The sequence below is a fragment of the Bubalus kerabau genome, chromosome 11 (genome assembly GCF_029407905.1).
Source record: "Bubalus kerabau isolate K-KA32 ecotype Philippines breed swamp buffalo chromosome 11, PCC_UOA_SB_1v2, whole genome shotgun sequence".
In the NCBI taxonomy this organism is placed as follows: domain Eukaryota; kingdom Metazoa; phylum Chordata; class Mammalia; order Artiodactyla; family Bovidae; genus Bubalus; species Bubalus kerabau.
Window position 1 is genome coordinate 103685600 of NC_073634.1, and position 25101 is coordinate 103710700.

General features: G+C 52.7%; 1 protein-coding gene across 2 annotated transcripts in view; it reads left to right on the top strand.

Annotated features, from left to right (window-relative positions):
- FUBP3 (far upstream element binding protein 3) overlaps positions 1-25101 on the top strand; it is a 49859-nt gene that overhangs the window by 21858 nt on the left and 2900 nt on the right. The window contains exons 3-17 of one of the 2 annotated variants that reach the window (XM_055541405.1): positions 1694-1727; positions 4084-4133; positions 4469-4540; positions 5924-5981; positions 7987-8149; positions 8966-9064; positions 11689-11793; positions 12797-12899; positions 13934-14034; positions 16269-16410; positions 20184-20344; positions 21081-21154; positions 21477-21557; positions 21706-21782; positions 24378-24449. In XM_055541405.1, coding sequence (XP_055397380.1) covers positions 1694-1727; positions 4084-4133; positions 4469-4540; positions 5924-5981; positions 7987-8149; positions 8966-9064; positions 11689-11793; positions 12797-12899; positions 13934-14034; positions 16269-16410; positions 20184-20344; positions 21081-21154; positions 21477-21557; positions 21706-21782; positions 24378-24449 — 1392 coding nt within the window. The remainder of the gene's footprint in view (positions 1-1693; positions 1728-4083; positions 4134-4468; positions 4541-5923; positions 5982-7986; positions 8150-8965; positions 9065-11688; positions 11794-12796; positions 12900-13933; positions 14035-16268; positions 16411-20183; positions 20345-21080; positions 21155-21476; positions 21558-21705; positions 21783-24377; positions 24450-25101) is intronic. The other variant, XM_055541406.1, reaches the window with a different exon arrangement.

Genomic DNA, 25101 nt, shown 5'->3' on the forward strand with positions numbered 1-25101 from the left:
AAGCAGGGACTAGTCCCCACTCTTGGTGTTTGCATCATTTCAAGACATTTCAGTTTCTTTGTCCTCACTGGTCTCTTTACCCCTAAGAGAAAGAGTTCCGACCGTGAGCAGGGATGCTGAGCGTGACCCTTACATGGGAACAGGTGACCAGACTCAGTGGCACTGTGTCGTGGACCTTCTCCTCCCACGTGTTGTCTTCCCGCCTGCTGCCTTTGCTGTGGGCGATCCTCTCTCACAGCGTCCAGGGCCTGAGTGCGTGACGAGGACGCCTGTCGAGCTGGTGCTTGTCCGCTTTTCACACGGAATGGGAATCGTGGACACGGCCTGTGCGGAGTGAGGGCATTTGTCATATTCAGACTGGAAGCACAAAAAGAAAATGTTTAAGAGTCGATAAAAAACAATGCTGTTATCTCTGAGATAAGGAGGGTAATAGTATATAAGGTCAGTGTTTTGGCTGTAGACCATTATTGTGCCATTGATCAAGGAGAAATGTGGTATTGACTCAGTAGCTTTGTGTACTTTTTTGCTGTGTGTTTCTCCAGGCTTTCTCTTCTCCTTTTAAAACATCACGATCTGGTTTCTTTTCCTTGGTTGTTTTATGACCAGCTCCTCTGGGGTCCGAGAATGACAGGGTTAAGTTCAAGCAGAAAGAAGAGCTGTTGGAGCCCTAGATTTCAGATGTCAGACATGTCCCTCTTTGTTCTGAGGCTGATGTGATTGATTCTTCCCCACTTAGCGTGTATCTGTCCTTCTTATAACTTTGCCGGGAGACGTAGTTTTGAATGCCCTTGTTAGCACTTTGTAAAATTCATTCAGTTCCTTGTGATGCAGTTGGGATTTATACTTTTTCATTGTCTGTTGACTCTGTTTCCTGGGCTGCATTTTCCAAAGAGAAATACCGCAGATTCATTTTTTGCTGATGGCTGGTGGAGACACTCATCAGTAGCTGAAAGAGGAGAAATGAACAAAAAGCATAGCTGAAGTGGCATTGCGGGAGTGTAACTGCAGACTTGGTTTTCATAATTAGAGACTGTTGGGCCCTGTCGTCTCTGTGAAATGGGCTTGAAAGACAGTTGCTGACTCCTAGCGTCCGTGGCGTCCAGACTGCGAGGGTGGCTCACCGCAGAGGCCCGAGCAGGGAGGAGGCCAGCTCCGCATTCCTCCCCTTGAGACGCTTATGCTCTTGGGAGGGTAGGCAGAGCGGGGGATGCCCCGTGGCGTGGCCAGCAGGGACATATGTGCACGTTCTTAGCGACTGCAGCTGCCACGGAGCAGTCCTTAACAATGCTTCTGAACTAGGAGGTTAAATCTTCTCATTTGTTTTAAAAAGGGAAAGAAGGGACCCTGGCCATCTTTACATTGAGTTTGGATCCCAAGCGGGAGGGAGGTGGGAAGTGAGGGGGATTTAGCGAGCAGGATTTTCTCCCAGGCTGCTCAGCATGTGGACACACAGATCAATTTCTTATCCTGCGTTCAGCTGGACACTGGGTTAGAGACTGTTGATCACGACATCCCCTCCTGTTTCATATCATGTAACGCATTCATTTCAGCCACTGAGCCTAAATTACTGTTTGCTTTCTTTCTGCCTTTCTTTTTTTTCCCCCCTCTGAAATGGTAAGAAGTCGTGTAAGGATGACGTTAGTTTATCCGTGCTAATGCTTTGATTTTTCTTTTCTCTTTCTCTTTGCCACAGTAGGTAACCAGTTAGGGGCCTTGGTACATCAAAGGTAAGCAGTGGGTTATGTTTTATTATTTATTGATCATTTCTAATTGTTTATTGATCCACCATCTGTACTAGAGTGTTAGAAAGTCAGAGGTTGAGAGTGTGGAAAACCATGGGCTAGATTTCTTTTTAAGACTTAACTTTTTTTGTAGCCCTTTCCAAGACAGTGTAAGCTGAAGGGATAAACTGATACTTGGTATTAAAAATCAACCATTATTGTAAAACTGAACTTAAAAGACTTCTGGGATGTTGGAGCTGTTCTTTCTGCCCACATATGTTGAATTTAAAAGTAGAGAATGTGAAAATTGCCCTCCTGATTTGATGGTTTTCCCCGTGTTCTGTGAATCATTCACCTCTTTGCTTGAAAAAAAGCCATGCTAAAGAAGTGTGACTTGACTAGGCTTTCCCAAGATGGAGCTCATGTTGCTCCAGGAGTCAGGGCCCAGGATGTGGAAGCCTGGGTGCCCCCCGCCCCCCGCCCTGCACTACTCAGAAGCCTCACCCCAGAACCTTGGATGGGTGCCCCATTGATTTCCCTTCCTCAGTTCCCCCCACCACTTTCCCATCAACATGGAGGATTTAGAGAGATACAGAGACCTCTGGGCTTTAAAAAGGCCAGTCTGTAAGACAGGATATTTGTGGTCACAATGTTACCCTTCTAAAAGAACAAAATGTACAGGAAAACCACAGGGGAGGGCTTCCCTTCCCTAAGGGGTGAAATTGCGCGCTGCCTGTTGCTACTGTAGGGCACTACCCTTGACCTTCAGCCCTAGAGACACACTTAGAGCCTCTTGTATTCTCTGCATGTTGGCAGTTTCTAGGCATCACCAGGCACTATCCCCGTGACTTTTTTGTTGTTTCTTTATTTGCTTCGTTTGTTTGGTTTTTGGTTGTTTTTTTTTTTAATGAATTGAAATACAGTCATGTAACTGAGGTTGTATTAGGATCACAACTTTCCTATAAAGCCGTAGTTCGTCAGGATTTTACTTTGCAAAACTTTACTTTACTTTGTACCTTAGAGCAGTTTCAGCGTTGGGTTTATAATAAGGCCTTGTCTTCCTGGAAGCCCAGGGCAGCTCATCTTCACTACATTTTTCCCTCAGAGAGAGTCTGCTAAAATTGTTCTGCGAGCCGAGGAGCTGCCTGAGTTTTTGAGTGGGGCTGGTGCTGAACGCCTTCTAGGACATTCCCCAGGACTGTCTCCCGAGAGTAGACAGCTTTGTGCTGCACGCGCAGGCAGCGGCCTGGTGGCTCCGCGTCTGGGAGCACGGTTACCCTTCACCACCACCAGGGGATGTCCCAGCAGGGCCCTGGGTCTCTCGTCCAGTGGACCCTTCAGGCCGGCCGAGGCCTGGCATTGGCGTTTACAGTCTTACTGCTGAGGAAGCCAGGATTCACGTGTCCGCAGAGATGCGGAGAACCCTCGTGCATGTGTATGATGAGGATGAAGGCACGAGAAGCCGGTGGGCTGCAGCGGCGGCGCTGTTCACGCCGCTGCGTCTCTAAGTGCTGCGCTTCCCCTGAGCACACGCGCTGGATCCCCTGCTTTACGTGATGGGTAGAGATCCAGCTGTGTGAGGGAGGTTTGAAAGTGCTGGCTTTTTTTTTTTTTCTTTTAAACTACTTGCATTTAGTTTTCCTCCTAAGGTAAATGTTTAGGTTTAATTGCTTTCTGGGGTGTTGGGCAAATTGGATATTCTCCACAACACACTATATGGCAAAATTCGAAGAGTTGTTTGAAAGAACCAGTGCAGCGGTTGTTGTTTGTTTTTTTTTAAAGGCACATAATGGATGGGGTAGCATTTAACAGAAGTCCCTTGCGGAATAAGCAAGGTAATCATTCTGTACTGGTCAGCACCAATTAGGCCTCAGCAGGACACTGGTTCCATTTGGGACGTCTCATCCCAAGAGGCAGATAAATTAGAGGGTGGCCAGAAAGCAGTAAAAAGATGGGGAAACAAGGACTGTTGACAAGTAGCTGTCTCTCTTCATCTGGGAGACCAGAATCGAAGGCTAAGCACACCCCACGCCTCAGAGGACCTTCAGGTGTTGAGCACTGCTGAGGGTAACTGTAGAAAGAAAAGTCAGTTGTTAGTGGAGCTGATGGTTTCATGAAAGAGGTTTCTTGCTCTGACATAGGCAAAGGGGAGGCTTGGGTCTTTGCAAGAAGTGATTGATCAAAGGGGTCTTGAGGGGGACCGCCTTTGCAGACGGTTGTAGACTTGTTGGCCATGTTGGCATGATTTATTTGACGCCACTGTCCTCTTAAGGTTGCCAATATGGGAAGTTTGGGGAGCCGAAAATGATTGCAGAATTCTTTATTCTGTGTATTTTTCCAAAATGTTCTTTGTTGTTTTTAGGGCAGTAATAACAGAAGAATTCAAAGTGCCTGATAAAATGGTTGGATTTAGTAAGTATCCACATTATCTCCTTTTTCCCTGATTCCTGTCCCTCGTGTTCACTGTAATCCCCTTAGCGTGTCTGTCACCTGTAGTAGAATGCTTTGCACACTGCGTTCTCCAGAGCCCCAAAGCGGGCTCCACGCGGGATGCTGGGCCGTGGGCTCCCCCCCGACTTCAGTTGGGGTACCTGTCTTGTCTGCTGTGTTTCATGCACAAGTTCTGTGGCTCGCTGGTTTGTTGTGCCGCGAGCTGAGTATAAATGTTTGTTGAGTTAATGAAGTCATCCGTGCAGGGTTAAATGTGGAGTAAGGGGCACATCCTCACCCGGTTTCATTTGTTTCAGTTATCGGCCGGGGAGGTGAGCAGATCTCGCGGATTCAAGCAGAATCTGGTTGCAAAATTCAGATTGCGTCAGGTAAGGGCTGCTTTTTTCATAGATCTCAGTGTGGTAAAAACCAGACTTCATTATAAAGTCAGATGTAGTACCTCTGCCTGTTGCTTAGGAGTCTATAGGGGCTTGGTAAGTATATGTGATGGCTGTTTTCCCTGCAGTGGAGCTGGCCTCCCAGGTGAGAACCAGAAAAACCAGAGCAGAAGCAGGTCCCAGCGAAGCCGCCCGTCTGGCCTCTGGGGAGACAGACCCTCTGCGGCTCTGCGCCCCGTGTGGTCCCTCCCGAGCACCTGCTGGTCCCGGACCTCTGTTTTCTGCACCAGAATGTGATGCCAGGCAGAGTGGGGCCTGGAGGAGTGCTGCTGTGGCTCTGGGCTCACTGCGGGGTCTGCTCACCACTCCCCTGGAGTCCATGGTCCCTGCCCTTCGTGGAAGGGGCCGGCCAGAGGCTCTGGCTCTGTGAGCACGTGTGAAACCCAGCTCAGGACCTTCCCCACGTGAGATGGAGAGACACAAACAGGAAGAAGAGTTGTTACTTTCATGTATAATTTCATCATCTGAGTTCGACTGCTTTCCACAGCAGAGGACAGGATTTAGAGGACATTTGACGACAGAAATGTTTGTCATTTTAAAAGATATTTCTACCATGTCTCGAAGGCAGTTGCTGCTGTTAGCCATTTGTCTTTCATTTTTTGAATATGAATTTTCAGAGGCAGGTTTTTGTTGTTGTTTGTTTATTTTTAATTGGAGGAGAACTGCTTTACAATGTTGGTTTCTGCTGTCCATCACCATGGATCAGCCATAGGTACACACATGTCCCCTCCCCCTCGAACCTCTCTCCCGAGGCAGTTTTTATTTTAGGAACAGAATAAGGGTCCTGTGTGGTGTTGGAAAGTAAGGTTTTTTTTCCCTCTCGTCAAATGGCCCAGCACCAATTCCGCATGGATGTCACTGTTCCCTTGCAATATTTGTGCGGTTACTGGTAATAACTCTGACGTGCATACCATTAAACCCCACACGAGTGTGCCTCAGAGCTGACGGCAGGTACCCTTTAACCTTCCCTGCAGGTGGACAAACTGAGGAGCAGCGGGTTCAGTGACTCTGGCACTTACTAGCACACTCGTGGGGCAGGTACGAAGCTGAGGCTGGTAATTAGGGCCAATGCAGAGCCCACGGCTGCGTCCGTCCCACTGCCCCCTGCAGGACTTGTTTTTATTTGGAGAATCCAGGCTGGACTCCCAGCTTCATATTCTCTCTGCAAGCGGGAGCAGACTGTTTTTCTGGGAGCCGGGGCTTCTGTGGGGCTGGTGTAGCAACCAGCCCGAGAGACAGTCTATACACAGAGGCAGAGGCGCACGGTTGCCTGATGCCCACCAACACACCTCGTCTTCTTGATTCTTCTTGTAGAGAGTTCTGGGATTCCAGAGAGGCCCTGTGTACTTACCGGAACCCCAGAAAGTATTGAGTAAGTTTATTTTATTTACTTTCTCCTTTTCACTCTTCTTCCTCCTTCCCCAGCCGGGGAGAAATGGAAGGGCAGAATTGTTACTGAATACTGTCGATCTGTGCCGCAGTCTGGCCGCGAAACACAGATGCTTCCTTAGAGAAGGATCTGGAAGGCTGCTACGCCAGGGGAGTTGTTCTGTTATCTTAAACACATAAGGTATCACCTATTTTTTTCCAAACCTACAGAATTTCTCACAGCTGTCGTAACACCTATTCCTAAAGCAGGTCCTCCAGAGTGTCCGTTCACCCTGCCTGAATGCTGTCATTAACTCACTTCTTCCTTGTTAATAACCTCCTTTACCTGAGCAGGTTTGGATCAGTTAAGCCTCTCTCACTTTGGGAAGCGTTGAGAATCCTGGCATCACGTCTCTTGCCTGGGGCTGGTCCCATCGCCCTTCTGATATCTGTGAACCCAATGAGTCTACTCTTGGTGGCCATTGCCCCACTCAGAGGGCCCTGTGGACCAACCAGAGGGTGTTTTGCCTCTTGGGGCCCTTAGAGCAGCCTTGGCACAAGCCTCGCTCTCGTCCATGCATGCCCAGAGTCCTGTACCACATGCGAGCCTCCTAAATCCCAGAACCTCCTGGGAAGAGGGAGGTGCTCACCCCGAGTCTGCTCCGTCTCCTCTTTCCATCTACCAAGCAGCGTCGCGTCTGGGGACAGGGGTGCCGAGATTATGTCTGGCTCAGTAGGTAGGGCTGTTTTATTGTTTCCCTTTCTCGGGGAGTCTAGATGCGTTTAAATTCTCTTGTTCTGCTGTAACGTCACAAGCAGTGAACCAGAATAAACAGCACTGGCAGGTGCGCGTTAGAGGGCGGGCAGGCCGCTTTTGCTGCAGTCCAGGCGTTTTTCTTCCAACGCAGGTCAATCCAGTGCACAGGCAAAATACTAAAAGGCTGCTGTAACTGAGAAGATGCTCACGGCTGGCTCTACACAGAGGCTCCGGACTGCAACGGGCAGCATCCATTTCCTGCCGTTCACCTTCTTCCTCCTCTTCTAAACATTCCTGCTTCCTGTTCTGCCCAAGCAGTCGAGGCAGCAGGGTTATAACTTGAGTAGAAAACCTTTTTTTTTTTGCTTCAGTGCACAGTGCAGCCAGCCTGTTTAGTAGCTATTAAAGGAACCACAAAATAGATCGTACGTGGTGATTCAAAGAACAAACACTGCAAATAACAGCCAGGGGAGATTCTGGTGCAGAAAAGGAGATTGGCCCGACAGAGGACCTCAGAGGCTGGGTTGTACTATTTCACCAGTACAATTTCCCTCCCCCCGTCTCCAGGTACATCAGCATAAAATTCCAGGGGAATGCAGGCTTTTGACCATCGAAAAAGCCCCAAGCAGGTGTACATGGCCATGCAGTTGCACCGGGGCCCTGCCTCCTTTTCTTCCCCACCCTTGAAACTGAGCTAGTGACTCCTAGCCCTAGCTGAAAAGTCACCCAAGCAGTCTGGTTGGTTATGGAGAAGAAATTCGGAGTTTGAGGATTCAGATGACGACTACTAACCCTTGCTTTCTTTCTTCCATCCCGTCTTTCTCCTTGCTTTCTCCTCTGCCCTTATTTAACCACCGTCCGTTGAGCGTGTGCTCTGTGAGGAGGGTTGTGCTGGACTGGGGCGCAGAGAGACGCAGGGGGATCAAAGGTAGGCTCTGCCACCAAGGCCACTGACATTCGAATAGGAGACAGGCGTGTGTGTGGCATGCACACGAGACACGAGGGCACGCGGAGGGCAGCCGTGGAGGGGCTGTGGCGGGACGGTGCTCTTGTGGTGCGTGTTGCTTCCAACTCCAGCCCAGCAGCCTGGCGGATGGCAGAGCCCTCCCGGGTAGTGGGGGCAACAGCTGGAGTTGGCTGGAGGGCAGCCTTGACCCCTTCTTGTGTTTCCCCGGTGCTGTTTGTCCCTTCCTGGGCGCCCAGAGCGTTCACTTAACCCCTGGTTCTCTTGTGGTTCTTCTCCCTCCCAAAGACAAGCCAAACGGCTCCTGGGGCAGATCGTGGACCGCTGTCGGAACGGACCCGGCTTTCACAATGACGTTGACGGCAACAGCACGGTCCAGGAGATTCCCATCCCAGCGTCGAAAGTGGGTCTGGTCATTGGCAAAGGCGGGGAGACGATAAAGCAGTTGCAGGTGCGTGACCCCCGGCCAAGCAGCACTTCAGCAGGCCTCCACTTCCTTCATCTTCCCAGCTCAGGAGGTTTGGTCATGGCTCTGGCTTGCCCGAGCTGGGCTGGCTGTGCACCACGGTGCAGGGCTCCCCCCGAACCTCTGCCCAGGGGCTTCCACACTTCTGAACATTTACTGTGGCCAGGCTTGATGCCAGCTGTGAGCGCAAGGCCTGGGGTCCCGCTGAACGGGCAGCGCCCACTGTGGCAGTGAGGCCCTGTAGAGACTCTCAGATGAAGACCCTGTGTCCAGAGCTGGCAGCACTCCTGCCCATCAGCTGTCAGGCCATAGATGCAGCCGTGTACTTTGCTAAGGCTCAGGGTCCTCGTCTGTAAGAGCAGGGAGGCACTGGCCTCACTGTTGTCGTGAACTGAAGTAGTACCCGTTACCTTTATTTATGTGGGACCCTGAGCGAGGTGCCCACTACTGCGTAAATGCTTCATGAACTGCTCTGAGCTCCAGATTCCCTCATCGGACACATGTGGGGCCAGGCGTGCTTTAGGATTTAACACCTGCAGCAAGTTCCAGGGCCGCACCGCGTAATCCGATGGAGATTCCACAGCTGAGCAAAGCAATAGTCACAGTCGCTGAGAGCAGGACTAGAAGGATGCTTCCGTGAGTTTGAGTTCGTTTTGCTGCCAGATTTCGTTAGGAACAAGCTCTTATTTCAGGGCTCAGGGCCTTTGAAGTTGCAGGTCAGGGTTGTGGCCTGTGTGCTGTCTCAGAGCCCAGTCCTCCCAGGCAGAAGGCTTCCTGCTGAGGACCCATGTGCCCCCACAGGAGCGGACCGGCGTGAAGATGGTCATGATCCAGGACGGCCCATTGCCCACAGGAGCAGACAAGCCCCTTCGCATCACCGGAGACCCGTTTAAAGTTCAGGTAGGAGAGAAACCGTGGGTCAGGCAGGTCCCGGGTGTGGTGGCATCACTTGGTGGTATACTTGTTGTGTTTTTGTCATTTGGGAAATCATAAGGGGGGTGGTCCTTGATTTAAGGTAAGCTATCTTCTCACTCCAAGTTTGAGGGTGAAGAGAACTGGGTCATTCTGCCTGGTACCAGGGCTGCTGGACACATGTGGCTGTTGGAATCGTTCAAATTAAATAAAAAGTGAGTCCTTTATTTACACAGGCCGTGTTTTAAGTGCTCAGAGCCAGCCCGTCCATGGATGCTGCGGCAGGGGCAATGCATGCACAGAGCTTGTCCACAGCACAGACAGTTTTGTTGGCTGAGGCAGCTCTGATCCGATGCAGTTTCTGGTGTTGACCTGTGGTCAGCTCAGGTGCAGGCTTCCTGTGGCTTTTATTTGTTCTCTCAACCCATTTCAACAAGACAGCTGGCTGAGGTGGGAGGTGACTAAAAAGATGCCCGGACCATGGAAGGCACGTGCGTGCCATCATCGGAGGCGCCCCATGTGCCTCCGAGGATCGCCCCCAGTGCCGAAAGCCGGCAGGGGCTCAGGTCTCAGTCACCCAGGGGCTCTGCCCTCCAGCTCTGTGACTGTTGGCAGGAGTGGGCGTGGGAGCGCGTCTGTCCCCGAGAGACATGAACGCTCATTTTTCTGCCGGCCTTCGCTGCACTTTGAATCTCTCCAGAGCAATACACCTTGGAGAGCCAGCCCGGCAGCAACAGCTCTCCTTTGTAGGGGCTCTGGGGCTTCGAGCTGGCTGAGGCTACCAGTCTCTGACAAAAGGTTTCCCCTAGTTCTTAACACAGTCATTCAGCTGAGCTCAGATGATAGTCCCTGGTAGATATCATCTGATAATACTTTTTTCTGGTCAAGGTCTTCATATAAAACAATGATTTGAAAACAGGATTGAGGTGATTATGGTGGCTGCTCTGCTTAGGTTCCGGTCAGCAACACGGCCCTTCACGCCCTCCCGTCACTCAGCCCCGTCAGGTCCCCCAGAGTTTCCAGCCTCTTTAAATGTAGAAAGACTGTATCTAACCCTTCCGCACTTGGCTCATCCAGTCCAGCCTGTGGCCTCCACTGCTGTGCGTCGTAGAGCTCTTTGGATGGAGGGAAGAACTGGCTGGACAGCAGAAAAGCCACCTCCCAGAAAACCTCCACTCTTTCCTTCGCTAGTGGAACATTTGGCTTTTGTCTTTTGTAGAAAAGATAACTGGGCAGAGAGCTTATTTCATTGATGAATTTGCAGTAAAATTATTATATGGAAAGTTTTTAGTATTTATTTTTTAATTTTAAAACTTTATTTTTTTATTTGGGAGAAGCTGTCTGCTGTATTTAGGGTAAACTATTCTTTGGGTTTGGTTTTTTTTTTTTAATTTTCCAAATTTTTATTATGAAAAACTGCAAATATAAAAGTTGAAAAGATAGTGTAATCAACATCTGAATACCCTTAACCTGCTTATACCATTTATGTGTGTGTGTGTGTATTTTTTATTTTTTTGCTTGACCATTTGTGAGTAAATGGCAGGTACCATGTAACTTTTCTGGGCTTCCCAGGTGGCTCAGTGGTAAAGAACCCCCCCACCAACGCACGAGATGAGGGTTCAACCCCTGGGTTGGGAAGATCCTCTAGAGACGAAAGATGGCACCCCAGTTCCAATATTCTTGCCTAAAAAATTCCATGGAGAGAGGAGCCTGGCAGGCTACAAGTCCGTGGGGTTGCCAAGAGTCAGACGCAACTGAGCACACGCATATGACATTTTACCTCTAAATCCTGCAGTGTGTATCTCCTAAGAATAAAGCTCCCTTTTTTATTATAAAGCGGCCTAGGAAAATAATAGTAATACCATGACATCATCTTACAGTCAGTCCGTATTTCAGTTTCTCCAAATGTCCTCGGACATCGCTATTTTGGTTTTTCTTGTTGTTTGATTTGATTTTTTCAGAACTCTGACCCTTTCTGGGTTCCCACAAGACCTTGACTTGTTACATGTGGTTGCTCCTTCGCCCCGGCTCCTCTGGGACTGGTGCTGGCCCGGGTGGGATGGACAGACTCAGGGACCTCCGGGGGGAGAGGAGCCTGGATGTGCCTTAGAGATGGTCAGGTGTGGGGTGTGGGCTTGCCAGTTGGGAGGAGACACTCGAGCTCTGCGAGCCAGCAGGTATTTGCAGGCTCCCAGGCTGACCTCTTCCCTTGACCTCCCCAGAGCTTCTCTGCTGAAAAAGCTACCCCACAGTCAGAGCTCTCAGATACACCCTCTCCCCACAAGAAAGAGATGGCCCACTGGAAGTATAGTGGGACGACCGTAATTGAGTTCTGACCCAGCCCAAGTGTGCTGACCCACTTGCGGCTTTAGCAGACAGTGAACCCTTGTCTGTGTGGACACACTTGAGATTTGATATGCACGCCATGCTGCTCGGCAGCAGCCTGCCCCTGTCCCAGGTAACAGTAATAATCATACAACACAGTGAGTTCTCCCACGGCTGAGCACCTTCTGAGGCTTTGAGCCCAGCGTAAGAGGGTTTAATCTTTCACCTGGGGTCATGTGTTTTTTCAGGATTGTTTTCCTTAATGCCTTTTATCTGTGTTTATGCAGCAAGCGAGAGAAATGGTCTTAGAAATCATCCGAGAGAAAGACCAAGCTGACTTTCGAGGTGTGCGCGGTGATTTCAGCTCTCGAATGGGAGGAGGCAGTATAGAGGTAATGCTTGAGTTACAGGTTAGTAGGCAAGCTTAAGGTTGAAGGTCACGTTCTATTAGCATTCAACCTTGAGCAAGTTATTTAATGCCTATCTCATCTGCAAAACCCGACAAGTATGCTTGCTTCCCTGGGGGTGTATGGAATGAGTGTCAGCTGTAGTGAGGGATGCCAGCTGCGTGCATTTCCGGGACTGGGGTCTTTCCCCCTGGCTTGGGGTTGTGCTTCAAAGCTTACCCCACTGCCCAGATAAAGACCAAAGTCCAGGTTTTCACGGTGACCTGTGTTGTGATCGTATCTAACCCCTAAACCTATTTTGCTGATGAGGTGGAATGGGATTGTAATATATCCTTGATGTTGCTACAGCATGAGTGGATCTTGCAAACATGATGCTTGATAAACTCAGCCCAAATGCTGAAGGTCAGATATCATATGGTTCCACCTACATGAAGCATTAGACTAGGCAGAGAGACAGAAAATAGAATAGAGGTTACCAGGGCAGTGTGGTTTCACAGATACTGACTGCTTATTGGGGTGATGAAAAGGCTTGGGGCATAGGTGTCGGCGACGGTTACACAGCACTGTGATGGGATTTAGTGCCATTGAAATGCTGCGTTTACAGCGGTTAAGGTGATAAGTACTGTGTTACGTGTGTTACCACAAAAGAGTGAAGGACCATGTACCAGTGTGTGTGGTACATTTATGCTTATTTCATAGAATTTGGAAGATAAAGTTTTAATCTTAAATATTTTTAAAACTCTTTATCAGGTTTATTCTTGCTTTACTTCATTTTTGATCAAGTCTCACACCTGCTAGATGCATTTAATGGACAGGAATACAGTCATCAACCACAACATTTTTCCTAAGAGGAAAAAAAATATGCTTTATGTATCATTTCCAGGAATATGTTGTAATAAAAATCGTATGCATACACACTTACACCAGACTTGCAGAAAAGACAGGTTTGCAGGGAAATGCTGATGAGGTTTTGTTTCTCTGTGCTCAGGTGTCTGTGCCTAGGTTTGCTGTCGGGATTGTAATAGGAAGAAACGGGGAAATGATCAAAAAGATCCAGAATGATGCCGGTGTGAGAATTCAGTTCAAACCAGGTTGGTTTTGATGATTCTCAAAATCTTCAGCATTATGAAGAAGTAGAGAACACCTCACAGAACAAGGACTTTGTTTTGTTAGCCCGCTGTGTGTTCTTTGCTCTCTCTCTCACCTTTTCTCTCTTTAGCAACATTCTGTTACCAGATTTCCAATCCAGTTTCTCCTCCGGCCCTCATTTCTTTCTGTGGATTTGCTGGCAGGGTCACCCTTCATGTACCAGAACACGCTAGCCCAGGAGTGTCCAGGCCTTTTTCTTTTTTTCTTTAGACCAGTAAAAGTTAAGGGAGTGGGGTTTAACATTAGCATTTCCAGCTTTTAATTTGCCAGTTAAAGATTTAAAAGCAAACACCTTATTTTTTATTTCATAACATTAAAGATAAAACCATTAAAAAAAAAATCTTGGCCTTCCCTGGTGGTCTAGTGGTTAAGGCTCTGTGCAGGGGGTCCCAGGTTCTATCCCTGGTCAGGGAACTAAGATCACACAAAGCCCCGTGGCATGGCCAAAAAAAAAAAAAAATCTTAAGGACAGTTCTTTAAGTGTTACAAATTTACTTTTATGAGCAAAATTATCTACAGTGTCTTTATTTTCCTCATCGCATGAGGAAAATATTTGGAAAATATTGCCATAGCTCAAGTCTATTTTCAAGTTTAGTTTCTGTAACTTTTTTTTTTTAACATTTATTTATCTGGCTGTGCTGTGTCTTAGTTGCGGCATGTGAGATCTAGTTCCCTGACTGGGGATCCAACCTGGGCCCTCCGCACTGGGAGCATGGAGCCCTAACCACTGGACCACCAGGGAAGTTCTTTGATAGCTCTTTTAAATGGCTGTAATTGCGTAATGAGGTTTGACAGAGACCATGCAGAAAGATGTAGCCATACATGTTTCCCTGCCTAAAATGTGTCCTAAATGTAGAGGTGTATTCTTATTATCCCTTCATTGGTGGTAGGAACACTGACTGCAAATCAGATTGATGTTTGTTTCCTTCTGAAGCAGGGCTTTTCCTAATCCCATCTCTCCCATCTTGTTCCACAGATGATGGTATTAGTCCGGAGAGAGCTGCACAGGTGATGGGACCCCCGGATCGATGCCAGCACGCAGCACATGTCATCAGCGAGCTTATTCTCACAGCACAGGTGGGTCTGGCTCTCCAGAGTCCTCCTGTCTCACCCTGGAGAAGCAGCCTGGAGCAGTCGCCCCCTCTCAAGTCCCATTTCTAAAAACCAGTACTCTCGTCAGTTACCTCCCTCCAGGATTACAGCCAGTGGCTTCTCTCCGTCTGTCTTTTAACTGCCTTCATTTTATTTTTTCCCTGCCAGTTTATTATTCTTTTACCTTTTTATTATTGCAGAATCTAGATTGTCTTCACAAAAGTAAGTTCCTGACTGTTTAAGCTACTTGGAGGATTCACAGTGCAGCTGGCCAGGTTTCGAACAGTTGGGCACACCTATTATAAGACAAGTCAAATCTACTCTTAGCTTTAGAAGGCACTTCGTGATCTGCCAGGATTTTAAAGCTGTCTTCAGGCACCAGAGTCCATGCTCATATTCACATTTCTCTGGAATGAGAGCGGGCTCGTGTGACACCTTCCCCGCTGTGTTTCACATTGCTCTGGGGAGCTACTGTAGCTGGTGGTCGGTTGTCATGTCATGTCCCCCAGGTTTCTAGGAAAAGTCAGAGCAGTAGGAGCTGAAGAAAGAAGCAAGAGGTTAGAAGCCATCATCCCAGCTCTACCGTCTTTCATGTGGCCTTTGGCAGCCTAGCAATTGAGCCTCTCTGGGTATAGTTTTCTCAGCAGCAAGCCAGGGAGGTTGTTTGTACCTGGTGGTACACCCCACATGGTCCCCTGAGTCATCTGGGGGTATACCTGCTGAGGTTACAGATTTATGGACCACCCCCCACACCCGCCCCGCCCCAGATTCCTGAATCAGAATATCCAGCAGTGGCTTGGGCTTTGCCCATAGTCCCCAGGCAGTTCTTAGGATGAGGCAGGTTCAGAGAACAGTCACAGATTCCTCTCTGACATCCTTCTTTGTGGTAAGAACTGATGATCCCGGAACTGCGAAGCTGTGAGATGAGGAGGAGACAGCCTTGTCTCCCAGAGCCCGAGGCGTCCCCCTTTTAGAAAGTAGTCTGAGTGTGTGTTCTCATGTAAATCCCTAAATCACCTTGTTTGCTGGTCGCCTGTCACTCATAAAAGCAGAGTGCCGCAGGAGGCATTCGTCAGTTCGGCTTCCTGCTGGTCTAGATTCCCGGTAGACATTCAGTTCACTCTTGGCCGACGGCATCCGGTTCCCTTACTCTGCTGTGTCATGGGTCTGTCGAGCTGCCCCTTCCCTGAAGGAGCTCTCAGCTCCACTGGGTTTGCCCTCAACATTGAAAAGATTTTCAGGGCTGCCGCTCCTGAGTGCCTCACAGGATAGAGGCCAGAATGGCTGCTTCGTCCTGGAGAGAAGGGGGTCTTCCTCTCTTGGCCGCCAGATGTGGGCCTTCTATCTGCTGGGTGAATGGTGAGAACACGTCGGAGGCCCCTCCAGCCCCAGACCAGGGTGTGCCTGGCTTCCCCTCCCTCTTGAGGAGTAAGATAACCAGTTTTGCTTGGTTTGCTCTTGTTTTTAATCCTTTTATTCCTTTTGCTGGTTGGATTGCAAGGTGCCGAGCTTTAGCCGACTCTTTGTGACCTCCATGGACTGTAGCCCGCCAGGCTTCTCTGTCCATGGGGCTTTCCAGGCAAGAATACTGGAGTGGGTTGCCATTTCCTCCTCCAGGGGACCTTCCCACCCCAGGGACTGAACCAGCATCTCTTGGTTCTCCTGCATTGGCAGGCAGGTTCTTTACCACTAGTGCCACCTGGAATTGCAAGGTATTCTGATTCTCAGAGCAGTGTCTGAATTGTTCTTTATAGCAACCTTGTTGGGGGAGGGCCCGAAGTCACGCTTGCCACTCACGTGTCACTTTCAAAAGCCCACACGTAGCTCTTCAGCGTCTAATATCAGGCTTCTGGTAGGCTCAGCACTGAGAAAACCAGCTCCTGATGCCTGTAGACTGGGGCCCAGTGATTAAAACTCCCGGGATCGGGGCATTGGGTTTCAGACTTCAGAATTTATACCTGACTGCCTGTTTTAGTTGGGTGTGTTTGTGCTGTTTATGTAACCACGTGATTTGTCTGCACACATCTCCGTGAATGTTCCTGTGATTTGTGTTAATTCTGGTTTTAAAAGAGTACTTTAGAATCTGAAATGTGGGAGAGGTGCTCAGGTCCTAATGTGTGGCTTTGATTGCATCCTGTCACTTAGCCTCCTCCCCAGAGAGGAAAACTAATCCTGGAGGCAGCGGCAGAAACGTCACTTGAGCTCCGCTTCCTTCCCAGGAAAGAGACGGCTTCGGAGGCCTGGCGATGGCCAGGGGGAGAGGCCGCGGCCGTGGCGACTGGAGCGTGGGGACCCCCGGCGGCGTCCAGGAGGTGACCTACACTGTGCCGGCCGACAAGTGCGGCCTCGTCATTGGCAAAGGTAAGCCGTGCTGCGGGGGGTTGGCACTCCCCCTCTGGCTGCTTGGCCTGAAGGCAGACAGGCCACACGTCCAGTTCCTCCGAAGCACGAGGTTCACGCCGTTTTCTACACTTGACCAAAGGGGCCAGGCGCAAGGCTGCCGCTGCCTCCAAGGCACCTCCTTGCCTGGGCCTTCTCATGAACAGGCACGGCGAGTGCTTCATCACCGCGTGGAAACAGATGTTATATAAGGGAGACCGGCTGCCTGTTGAAGCAGCCTGGGTTGCTGGAAAGGCACAGGTGAGGGGCCCCTGAGTGTTTGTCAGTGGACTTGATTGGGGATTAACTCACTTCCAGGGAGCTTGGAGGAAGCATTCAGATCATTTCCGCGAGCGAAGAGTGCGTTCTGACAAGTGCGTTTCCTTTCGCCTCACTGGATGTCGGTGTTTGGTCTGCACTGACACGACGCGTGAGAAAGGCTTTCTCTTTTCAGCGTGTTCACCATGAGTGACAGACACCCTGTGGAGGGAGACAAACCTTGACTTGTTAGTTGTTTCTAGGTGTTTTAGAGAACATTAGGTCAGAAGCCCTTGTTACTGGCTAAATGTGGCTCCTTCCTTCAGTGAAAAGCAAGGGAGAGGGCAGACTGGTTTCTGGGCCATCTGAGCTGGCCCGGCAAGAAAGGCTGCTGAGAGCAGGTCTGGGGCTCTGAAGCAGTAGGCCCGGCTTCTCCGCCCTCTAAGCAGAGCCCTGAGCTGGCAGGAAACTTGTTCAGCATCGGGTTTTCTGTTTGCTTCTCAGTTCATTCCTTTTGTATGTATTTGACAACATATGGAAGATAAAAATACCATTTTCTCCCAGAGTTTGCCCAATTTCTGTGATCACCAGGCATCTTCTAGCTGTTGGAGGGGTGCTGGCATCCCACGGAACACGGCCCGGGGACATCTTCACCCCCAGAAAGCCGAGGCTGCTGTGGCCAGTGCCCCCGAGCCGGCCTTCGGTCGTCTCCCAGAGTCTGTTCCGGGCCCCGCTCTCGGACGCTGTGTGTTTTATGCTCTTTTAAAACGTTTTATCTCCTGTATCTGTGTTGTTACCTGGTTATTAGCCTCTCAGAGGTGGGAGGAATGACGTGAGTTTGTTCTGATTTTCTGGCAGGGCGTATTCATGCTGGGAGGTGTTCAGTGGACATTGTTAGCTGCCCAAGTGCTGCGATCATTCAGACATGTGACCCAGACTGTCAGCTGGCCTTCTGCCATGACGTTAAGTCCAGCTGACGCCTTGGAGTTCAAGAGTCAGATCTAGGTTTTTCTGTGCTTTTCGAGAACCGTCATGTCAATGAAGGTTTCACGGAAAGTGTCTTCTCCAGGGCTGGCGGAGCCTTGCTGTCGGTGCTGTGACAGTTGCTTGTAGCCAGTGACGCCTTGGTGCTCACCGGACGCTCACCGGACGGCCTCTCTGTCCTCCATAAGGTCCTCCTGAGCGAGCCCCAGAGGAAGGAGGCGGCAGAATGCAGCAGTCACAGACGCTGTGCCCTACCGCTCCAGGAGCAGCCTCAGGAAGCCAGGATGTATTTCACTGGGGCAGTAGCTGGGGTCTTTCTGTAACTCCCTCCCCGCAAGGGCTGGGTCTGAGGTCTTCCTGTTTTCTTGGGAAAGGCGCCAGGGTGAGGGGCGCCACACGCAGGCAGGCCTGCTCCCACCCCCAGCCCCCCACCCCCGACTGCAGCCCTTGGACAGACGCTGCGCCTCCCTGGGCCCCTGCTGGATTTCCATGATAAATACAGCAACGGTGACAGATAGCGTGGCCAGCCCTGCTCTTGTCAGCCAGGCCTTTTAGCAGGTTTGATTAATTGCTTTACGATTTCACGTCCGGCCGGGGGGCCACTGGTGGGTCGCTTCTGCCCCCCATCAGGTGGAAGAATGGAGCAGGCTGCTGAATGTGCCTGGAGACAGCCACCATGTGCCAAGCTGGTGACCTCATTTTGCAGGAAGATGAACTTAAATTAACTCCTTCCGGCCCCTTGCAGTTTTTCGGTGCCTCCTCACTGTATTAGCATGCGCCCGGCGCCTCGAGGAAAAGTCTAGGGCTGCAGGCCCGAGTCCCTGACCTGAAGGAGGGCCTGGCAGGGCCTGCGGGTTCTCAGTCCCAGGCATGCACGCCCTTTCGTGCTCTTGCCTCCGGGACCAAGCGATCTGGGCAGAAGTGGGGTGTGCAGTAGAAGGGTCTCCCACCTATTCTTAGCTCTTCATCACTCCCCCAAACACTCTTGCCTAGGAGCGAAGCTGCTTACCTTTCACGATGCAGAGAAGATAAAATTCACAACCTGTGGGTAAAGGTCAGTAGTTCGGGGGCCGGGAGGGGCTTATACAGATCCGGAAGTAGAGCGAAGCTGCTGAAGACTACGGCTAACCTAACCCTTGGCTAGCACTGCCCCCAGGAGCATGTGTTTGCTCGAGGCAGAAAATGCAGGGACGCTGTCCTTACACTGTCGCGGATCTTCAAGAAAATCATCCATTCAGCCTTTGGTCAGCTGGGCTTCTCTTTTTATGAATTTCCTTTTAAATTGAGCACTACCCTAAACCCAACTAGCATCCTGCCCAAACTGATGCTGAGCCAGGCTTTCCTGAATGCCCACAGCCGCCTGGTTTCCTTCCTGTGATGCCAAGGGCCGCTCACGCTGCCTTCAGGGAGAACGGCCAGACCCAGGCCCCGTCTTTGCTCCCGGGCCGTCATAGACTCCCCTTGTGCTTTCAGGGTGAGATGAGCCAGTGCAGGCCGTGCCTGTTGGCCAGGCCCCTACTCACCTTCGCCTTGATGCTTTGTGTACACATGGCTTTCCAGCCGTGTGGGTGAGGGGCAGGCTGGGGAGGGAAGAGTTGTGGACACGTTACAACGAAATGACAGTTGGAGGTTAGTTTTGACTCTGGGTGGGGAGGGGCGACACAGAGACTGGCCTCTAGTCTTCGCTTTGATCCTTTGGGGCTCCCTGGTACCCTACTCCAGATTTTATACAGACTGTCCTCCTCCGGTTTTATAAAATCCTATGCTCCAAATTCTCCTTGTATTCTGGCTTTACCCTACCCCAAAGAGCAGAGCGGATCTGTAAGTTCTGTGAAATCTGAAGAGAAGAATCAAACCATCGTTAACGCCGGTGGAGCTTTTGTTACGCAAATTTCATTAAGAGTCTGGGACTCTCCCAGGTTTTCAAAGAGTCCAACTACATTTTCATTAGCCCCGCTCCACCCAGGCCTCTGTGACCCCCATCCTCAGCCTGCCTCTCCGTCTAGACCCACCCCCACCCGTGGAGAAGACGTAGACTTGAGGAGCGACAGGATGGGGGTTAAAGGCCGGGTGGGCTCTGGGTGTCGCTGGGCCTGTGGCTGTCAGTTTGACCTGTGGAGGGAGGGGCCAGCCCTGCGGTGACACCACCCCCACCCCCAGGGAAGGGCCGGGAAGGAGGGAGCGCCTTCCCCAGCTGAGCTCACTGTGTGTAAATCTGCAGTCGGGTGCCTCAGCCCAGGACACAGAGACGGGGACCAGTGGCTGCTCTGTTGGGGTCCGAGCCTCAGCGTGGCTCAGAGGGCAAGACCAGCTTCAGGGCAGAAGCCTGGTTTCACACGTGAGACAGCCCTAGTTTTGACTAGAACCGTTCTCAAGCATAAGTGGACAGGACTTGTCAACTCTTAGGCTGAGCGCCGGTGGGTGGAAAGCTCCCCTCCTCCTCTGTGAGCGCCAAGCTTGGGGTTTGCCGCACAGTCGCCCGCTTACCCTTGTGTCTGTCCTGCCGCCCACAGGGGGCGAGAACATCAAGAGCATAAACCAGCAGTCGGGAGCGCACGTGGAGCTTCAGCGGAACCCCCCTCCCAGCACCGACCCCAACCTGCGGATATTCACCATCCGGGGGCTCCCTCCGCAGATCGAGGTGGCCAGACACCTCATAGATGAGAAAGTCGGCGTACGTACGCGGGCCCTGCCGCCCGGCTCGGGAGTCGCGGGGGTTTCTTTTGTCTGTCCGAGGTACCTGCTTCCCCCCAGAACCTCACACTTCCCGGGCCTCTGGGTCCTCCGGTGATGCAAGGGCCACGGCCCCCTCCCCCGGTGCCGAGGGGCAAGGTCATGGTGCAGGGACATGGGCCAGGCCCAGACGCACAGGGCTTCCCTGGCCACCGCTGCTCAGGCCCGAGCCGCGGCCCCACAGGCTAGAGGAGCAGCCGGGCGGCAGCCTCCCCCAGCTCTGTCCCCCGACCCCCACGGCCTCGCCCTGGCGGCCAGCCCCTCAGGCAGCGTTCATTGACTCTGGCTTTAGTTTCAGGCGCCTCAAAGCAGATAAAGAAAGGGAGTGTTGATGGAGGACAGATGGGCCACTGCTCACCTCAGAGGGGCCGTAGAGTGGCAGAGAGAGCCGTGGGCCGGCCTAAGTTGACGGGAGAGTCCAGCAGGTTGGTCCCTCCCCCAGGGCGGCACGCCAGGGCAGGCGCGGTGGTGCAAGACTGGCGGCGTGGCACATCGGCCACCGGAGGGGCAGCAGCCACCCCCACAGTCAGGCCCTTCCGCAGGGAAGGAAGGCTAGTGAGTGCCGCAGGGTGCCTTTACCCCACGAGTCTCTGTCTGTGGCTCGTCCCGGGGCAGGCCTGGGCAGAGGGCACTGGTGCGGCCGGCGGGCGGTGAAAGTACCCTCTGTGCCCTGACAGGGGACCAGTCTTGGAGCTCCTGGACCCTTTGGACAGAGCCCCTTCAGCCAGCCGCCTGCCGCACCTCATCAAAAGTGAGTCTTCCACACCCATCTGGACTGCGAGAATTCCCTGCCCACCCAGGAGGCCCTCCTTTGCAGCTGCTTCTGGGGATGCCAGCCGGAAGCCCGGGGTGTGCGCAAGATGCATTCCTGTCATCCCTCTGGCCTGTCCATGGCTCACTGACCAGCACTGGGCTGAGAGCCTGCCCAGAGGGCAGAGGGTCCCCTGGCCCGCCAGCATCCCCAGGGAGGGCTTCCCGCCCTGGGCTGGGTCAGGGAAGGGTGTCTTTTGTGAAAGCCCTTCCTGTGTTGGGTCCTCAGCTCTTGTCTTTATCGGTTTCCCACTTTCTTTCAGCACCTTTCCTCCAAGGAGCTCAGGGTGCTTCCCAAACATTGCTGCTAAAGTGAACGGAAACCCCCATAGCGCCCCTGTGAGGTGGGTGGCCGCCTTTACTCTGCGCACTGGCTTCTCCGGAGACCTTGGTGCTTGCCCGGGGGTGGGAGGGGGGTGGGAGGCGGGGTGGGGACGCTGGTGGGGAGGGGGTGTGGTCTGCCCTGGAATGAATGGCCCTTGTCCTCCGCAGTGGTCCTCCCGCCTTTCTGACCCAGGGCTGGGGCAGCACCTACCAGGCGTGGCAGCAGCCCACACAGCAGGTTCCAAGTAAGTGATTCAGGAGGAGGTGGGACCCCCCCCCCTCCCAGACAGGCCTCCTGGGGCCTTGGGCACATCTCCAGCTGGGCGGGGACACAGGGCCTGATGACTCCTCAAACCTTTCTGTCCCACCAACCCCGTCCTCCTCCGGGCTCCAGTCTTCACCCCTGTTCCCTGCCAAGGGTCCAAGAGGCCTGCGGCTTGGCCTGAGTGCTCCCGCCCTGCACCCCGCCTCCCCCGCACTGGGTGCCCACCCGCTGTCCCCTCTGGTCTCCAGGCAGCTTGGCCTGAGTGCCCGCCCCCGCCCCGCACCCCGCCTCCCCCGCACTGGGTGCCCACCCGCTCCCCCGCTCTGGTCTCCAGGCGGCCTCCTCCCTGTCTTCTTTTCTGGCACCATCTTAGGAAGGGACTCTTTCTATCTCCTGAACTTTCAGAAAACACAAAGAGAATTTGCTGTCTTAAGAAAACTGATTGTAAAAGAGAAAGGTTGTTGGAATCATACCCACGCCCTCTCTCTAACCCACATCAGCTTCAGGAACTCGTTCTTGAGTTCGGTTGCTGGGAGAGCTTATTTTCCATAGGCTTCCCCCCCAAAAAAAAACAAAAGCCCCACGAAATTGCTTACCTTAGGTTCTTTTTGTTTTGGGACATCTGAAGGGCCAGCCTGGTGGTATTTGGAAAGCGCTCTTCAGCGCGTCGGCAGGCTTCCCTCAGCGCCAGGCCACTGGACACGCTGCAGCTTTGCTCTCAGGGGCTGGCCCCAGGGTTCCACCCCTTCCCTCCTGCCCCCCAGCAGAGCACTGGCTGTGAACCCTGCCCCAGGCACCTGTCAGATCCAAGCTGGAGAAGCACCCAGGAGTCCGGAGCCTGGCTGGATGGCCTTAGGCGTGTCCCCCTTTCTCTGGGGCTCCATTTCTTTCGTCAGTGAATTGAAAGATTTGGATTTGATTTCTAAGCACACGTGAGCTCTGACACTGCGTGGCTGTGTTTTTTACCTTCTCTTCCCTGGCATTTTCTTAACAAAATGTTTTAAACGTGCAGAATATCCTTAAGAACTCCACCGCGAATACCTTCCCACCACCCAGGTTCTCCCCTCCCCATTGCACGGTGCTCGCTCACCCCACAGCCCGGCACATTTCCTTTCCTCCTGGTCCATCAGAAGGCACCCCCAGCATGGGAAGCGGCCTGGGTCAGGGCTCTCCCGTGCCCATCACCCAGGACAGAGAACCCAGGAGGAACCCCCGACCGTGGGGAGACTCTCCCGTAAAGCTGCAGGGTTCACGTGCATCTCTGAGGGGGTGGGGGTTCCTGCAGAGCCCACCCCGCTGCTGCCCCAGGCCCAGGTGGGTAAGGAGTCAGCAGAGGCACATGGGCCAAGTAAGTGGAGCACAGCTCGTCCTGGTTTTTCGCCGGCTTCATCTGTGCTGTTGCTTGTTTACTCGGGAATTGAGAATTGATTTTGGTCCATGAAATCTTGTTGAGAAGAAAAATCCTGTTGCCCACGCCCTCCACATCTGAGCGGGGCGCTCCCACTGCCCCGTTCCTCATGCCTGGCCTTCTCCTATCTACAGCCTCCTGTCATCAGCATCCAAGTCCGAGTCTGGTCCTGCCCCAGTAGGGAGGGGGCTCGTTCCCCAAACCCATGCCCCTCTCAGTCCTCAGTAAATTAAGTCTTGGGGAAAGCATTTGACCACGAAACCTGATTTTGAGTACGCCCTTCCTACCTGAGAATGTCCTTCCTGCCTGAGAATGAGATGGTTGGGAGGCATCACCGACTCAGTGGACGTGAGTTGGAGCAAGCTCCGGGAGTTGGTGATGAACAGGGAAGCCTGGCGTGCTGCAGTCTGTGGGGTCGCAGAGTCGGACACGCCTGAGTGACTGAACTGAGCTTCCCGCCTGCTGCAGGCGGTGATTCTAACCCAAGGGAGGACATTGGTGGGGCCTTCACAGGGGGCACACAGGCCAGCCCTCAGCAGAAGAAAGGTCCCGTCTTGTCTGTGGTCGAGTCTAGTGACCACCCCCCACCCCATGCCCCAGGCAGACTGCTGCTGCCCTGCGCCTCCCCCCCCAGCCTTTCCACACCCAGTAATTCAGAGAGGAGGGCGGGGGCCACCCCACACACGTCCTCTACCCCCAGCCCACCCTGGACAGCGCGAGGCTGGGTGGGGGTCGGGTGTACGTTTGGGCGTCAGTCCCTCGCTGCGTGTACTCCATCTTGTCACCTTGAACACAGTTTTTGGAACTTTCCCTATGTATCTCCTGTAATTTTCTCCTTGTCCAGAGGCAGCCATCAGTCTTTGAACAGTAAGGACAGGGGAAGGGAGTGGTCAGTGCCATTTGGACTCTGTCCATCTGAGGGCCAATCCAGGGAGCCACAGACAGCGCTCGGGGTCTCAGGTTCTGGCCCCGGAAGCCCAGGTCTCTGACCCACGGGAGTCGAGGCTGCTCCTGCTGCTCGCCCTAGCCTCGCGGGGCTCAGTGGCATCCTCCCTCAGGCGGCCTGCCTCCTTCCTCCCAGGCCAGTGAGCGAGAGTGGAGAGCAGGGCCCAGAGCCCATGGGCCGGGGAGCCCAAAGGCCTGACTGCCTTTGTGTTCTCCGCACAGGCCAGCAGAGCCAGCCGCAGAGCAGCCAGCCTGACTACAGCAAGGCCTGGGAGGACTACTACAAAAAACAGAGTGAGTGCTTCGGCCTCTCCACAGGGAGGTCCCTGGTGCCGGGGCCCACGCCTGTGGGCTCCAGAGCCCGTGGCTCCCGTCACCTTCGCCGCATGCCCTGTGTGCGTCCATCTGGGCGTCTGCCTTTGTCTGCTCCACCCGCCCCAACCCTGTCAGCGAGTTGCGCGGGCGTCTTTGTCTTCCTCCCCTGCTCGATCTTCCCTTCTGGGCTCCAGAGCCCCAGCCTGGGCTGTCCACGTGAGGACCCTTGGTTAGGCCCAGGCCGGTGAGGGGCCGTCAGCCGTCTCGCCACCCGGCCGCTGCCTGGCTCTCCCTGGCCATCGCGGGGCAGGTGAGGCAGGGAGGAGGTGAAACTGAGCGGGGCCTCTGAGGCTGCAGTAGGGACTGAGATGTTTTCTTCCAAAGTAAGCTCCTCGCTGTGCCAGTTTTCTCCACTAACCCAGTTTTTTTAAAAAGAGGAGAAAACTTCATAACGGCAACCCCCCCAAAAAAAAACTACCTCAGGTGAATCACTTAAAATGAGCCCTGAGCCCTCTGTGTGCATCCCACAACTGCTGAACCGGCACGTTCGGATGTGGTCAGAAGAGGTGTCTCATGTCTTGAGTCTAAAGGATCTCACTGGCTGCTTGGAAGAGCGCGGCTCAGACACTGT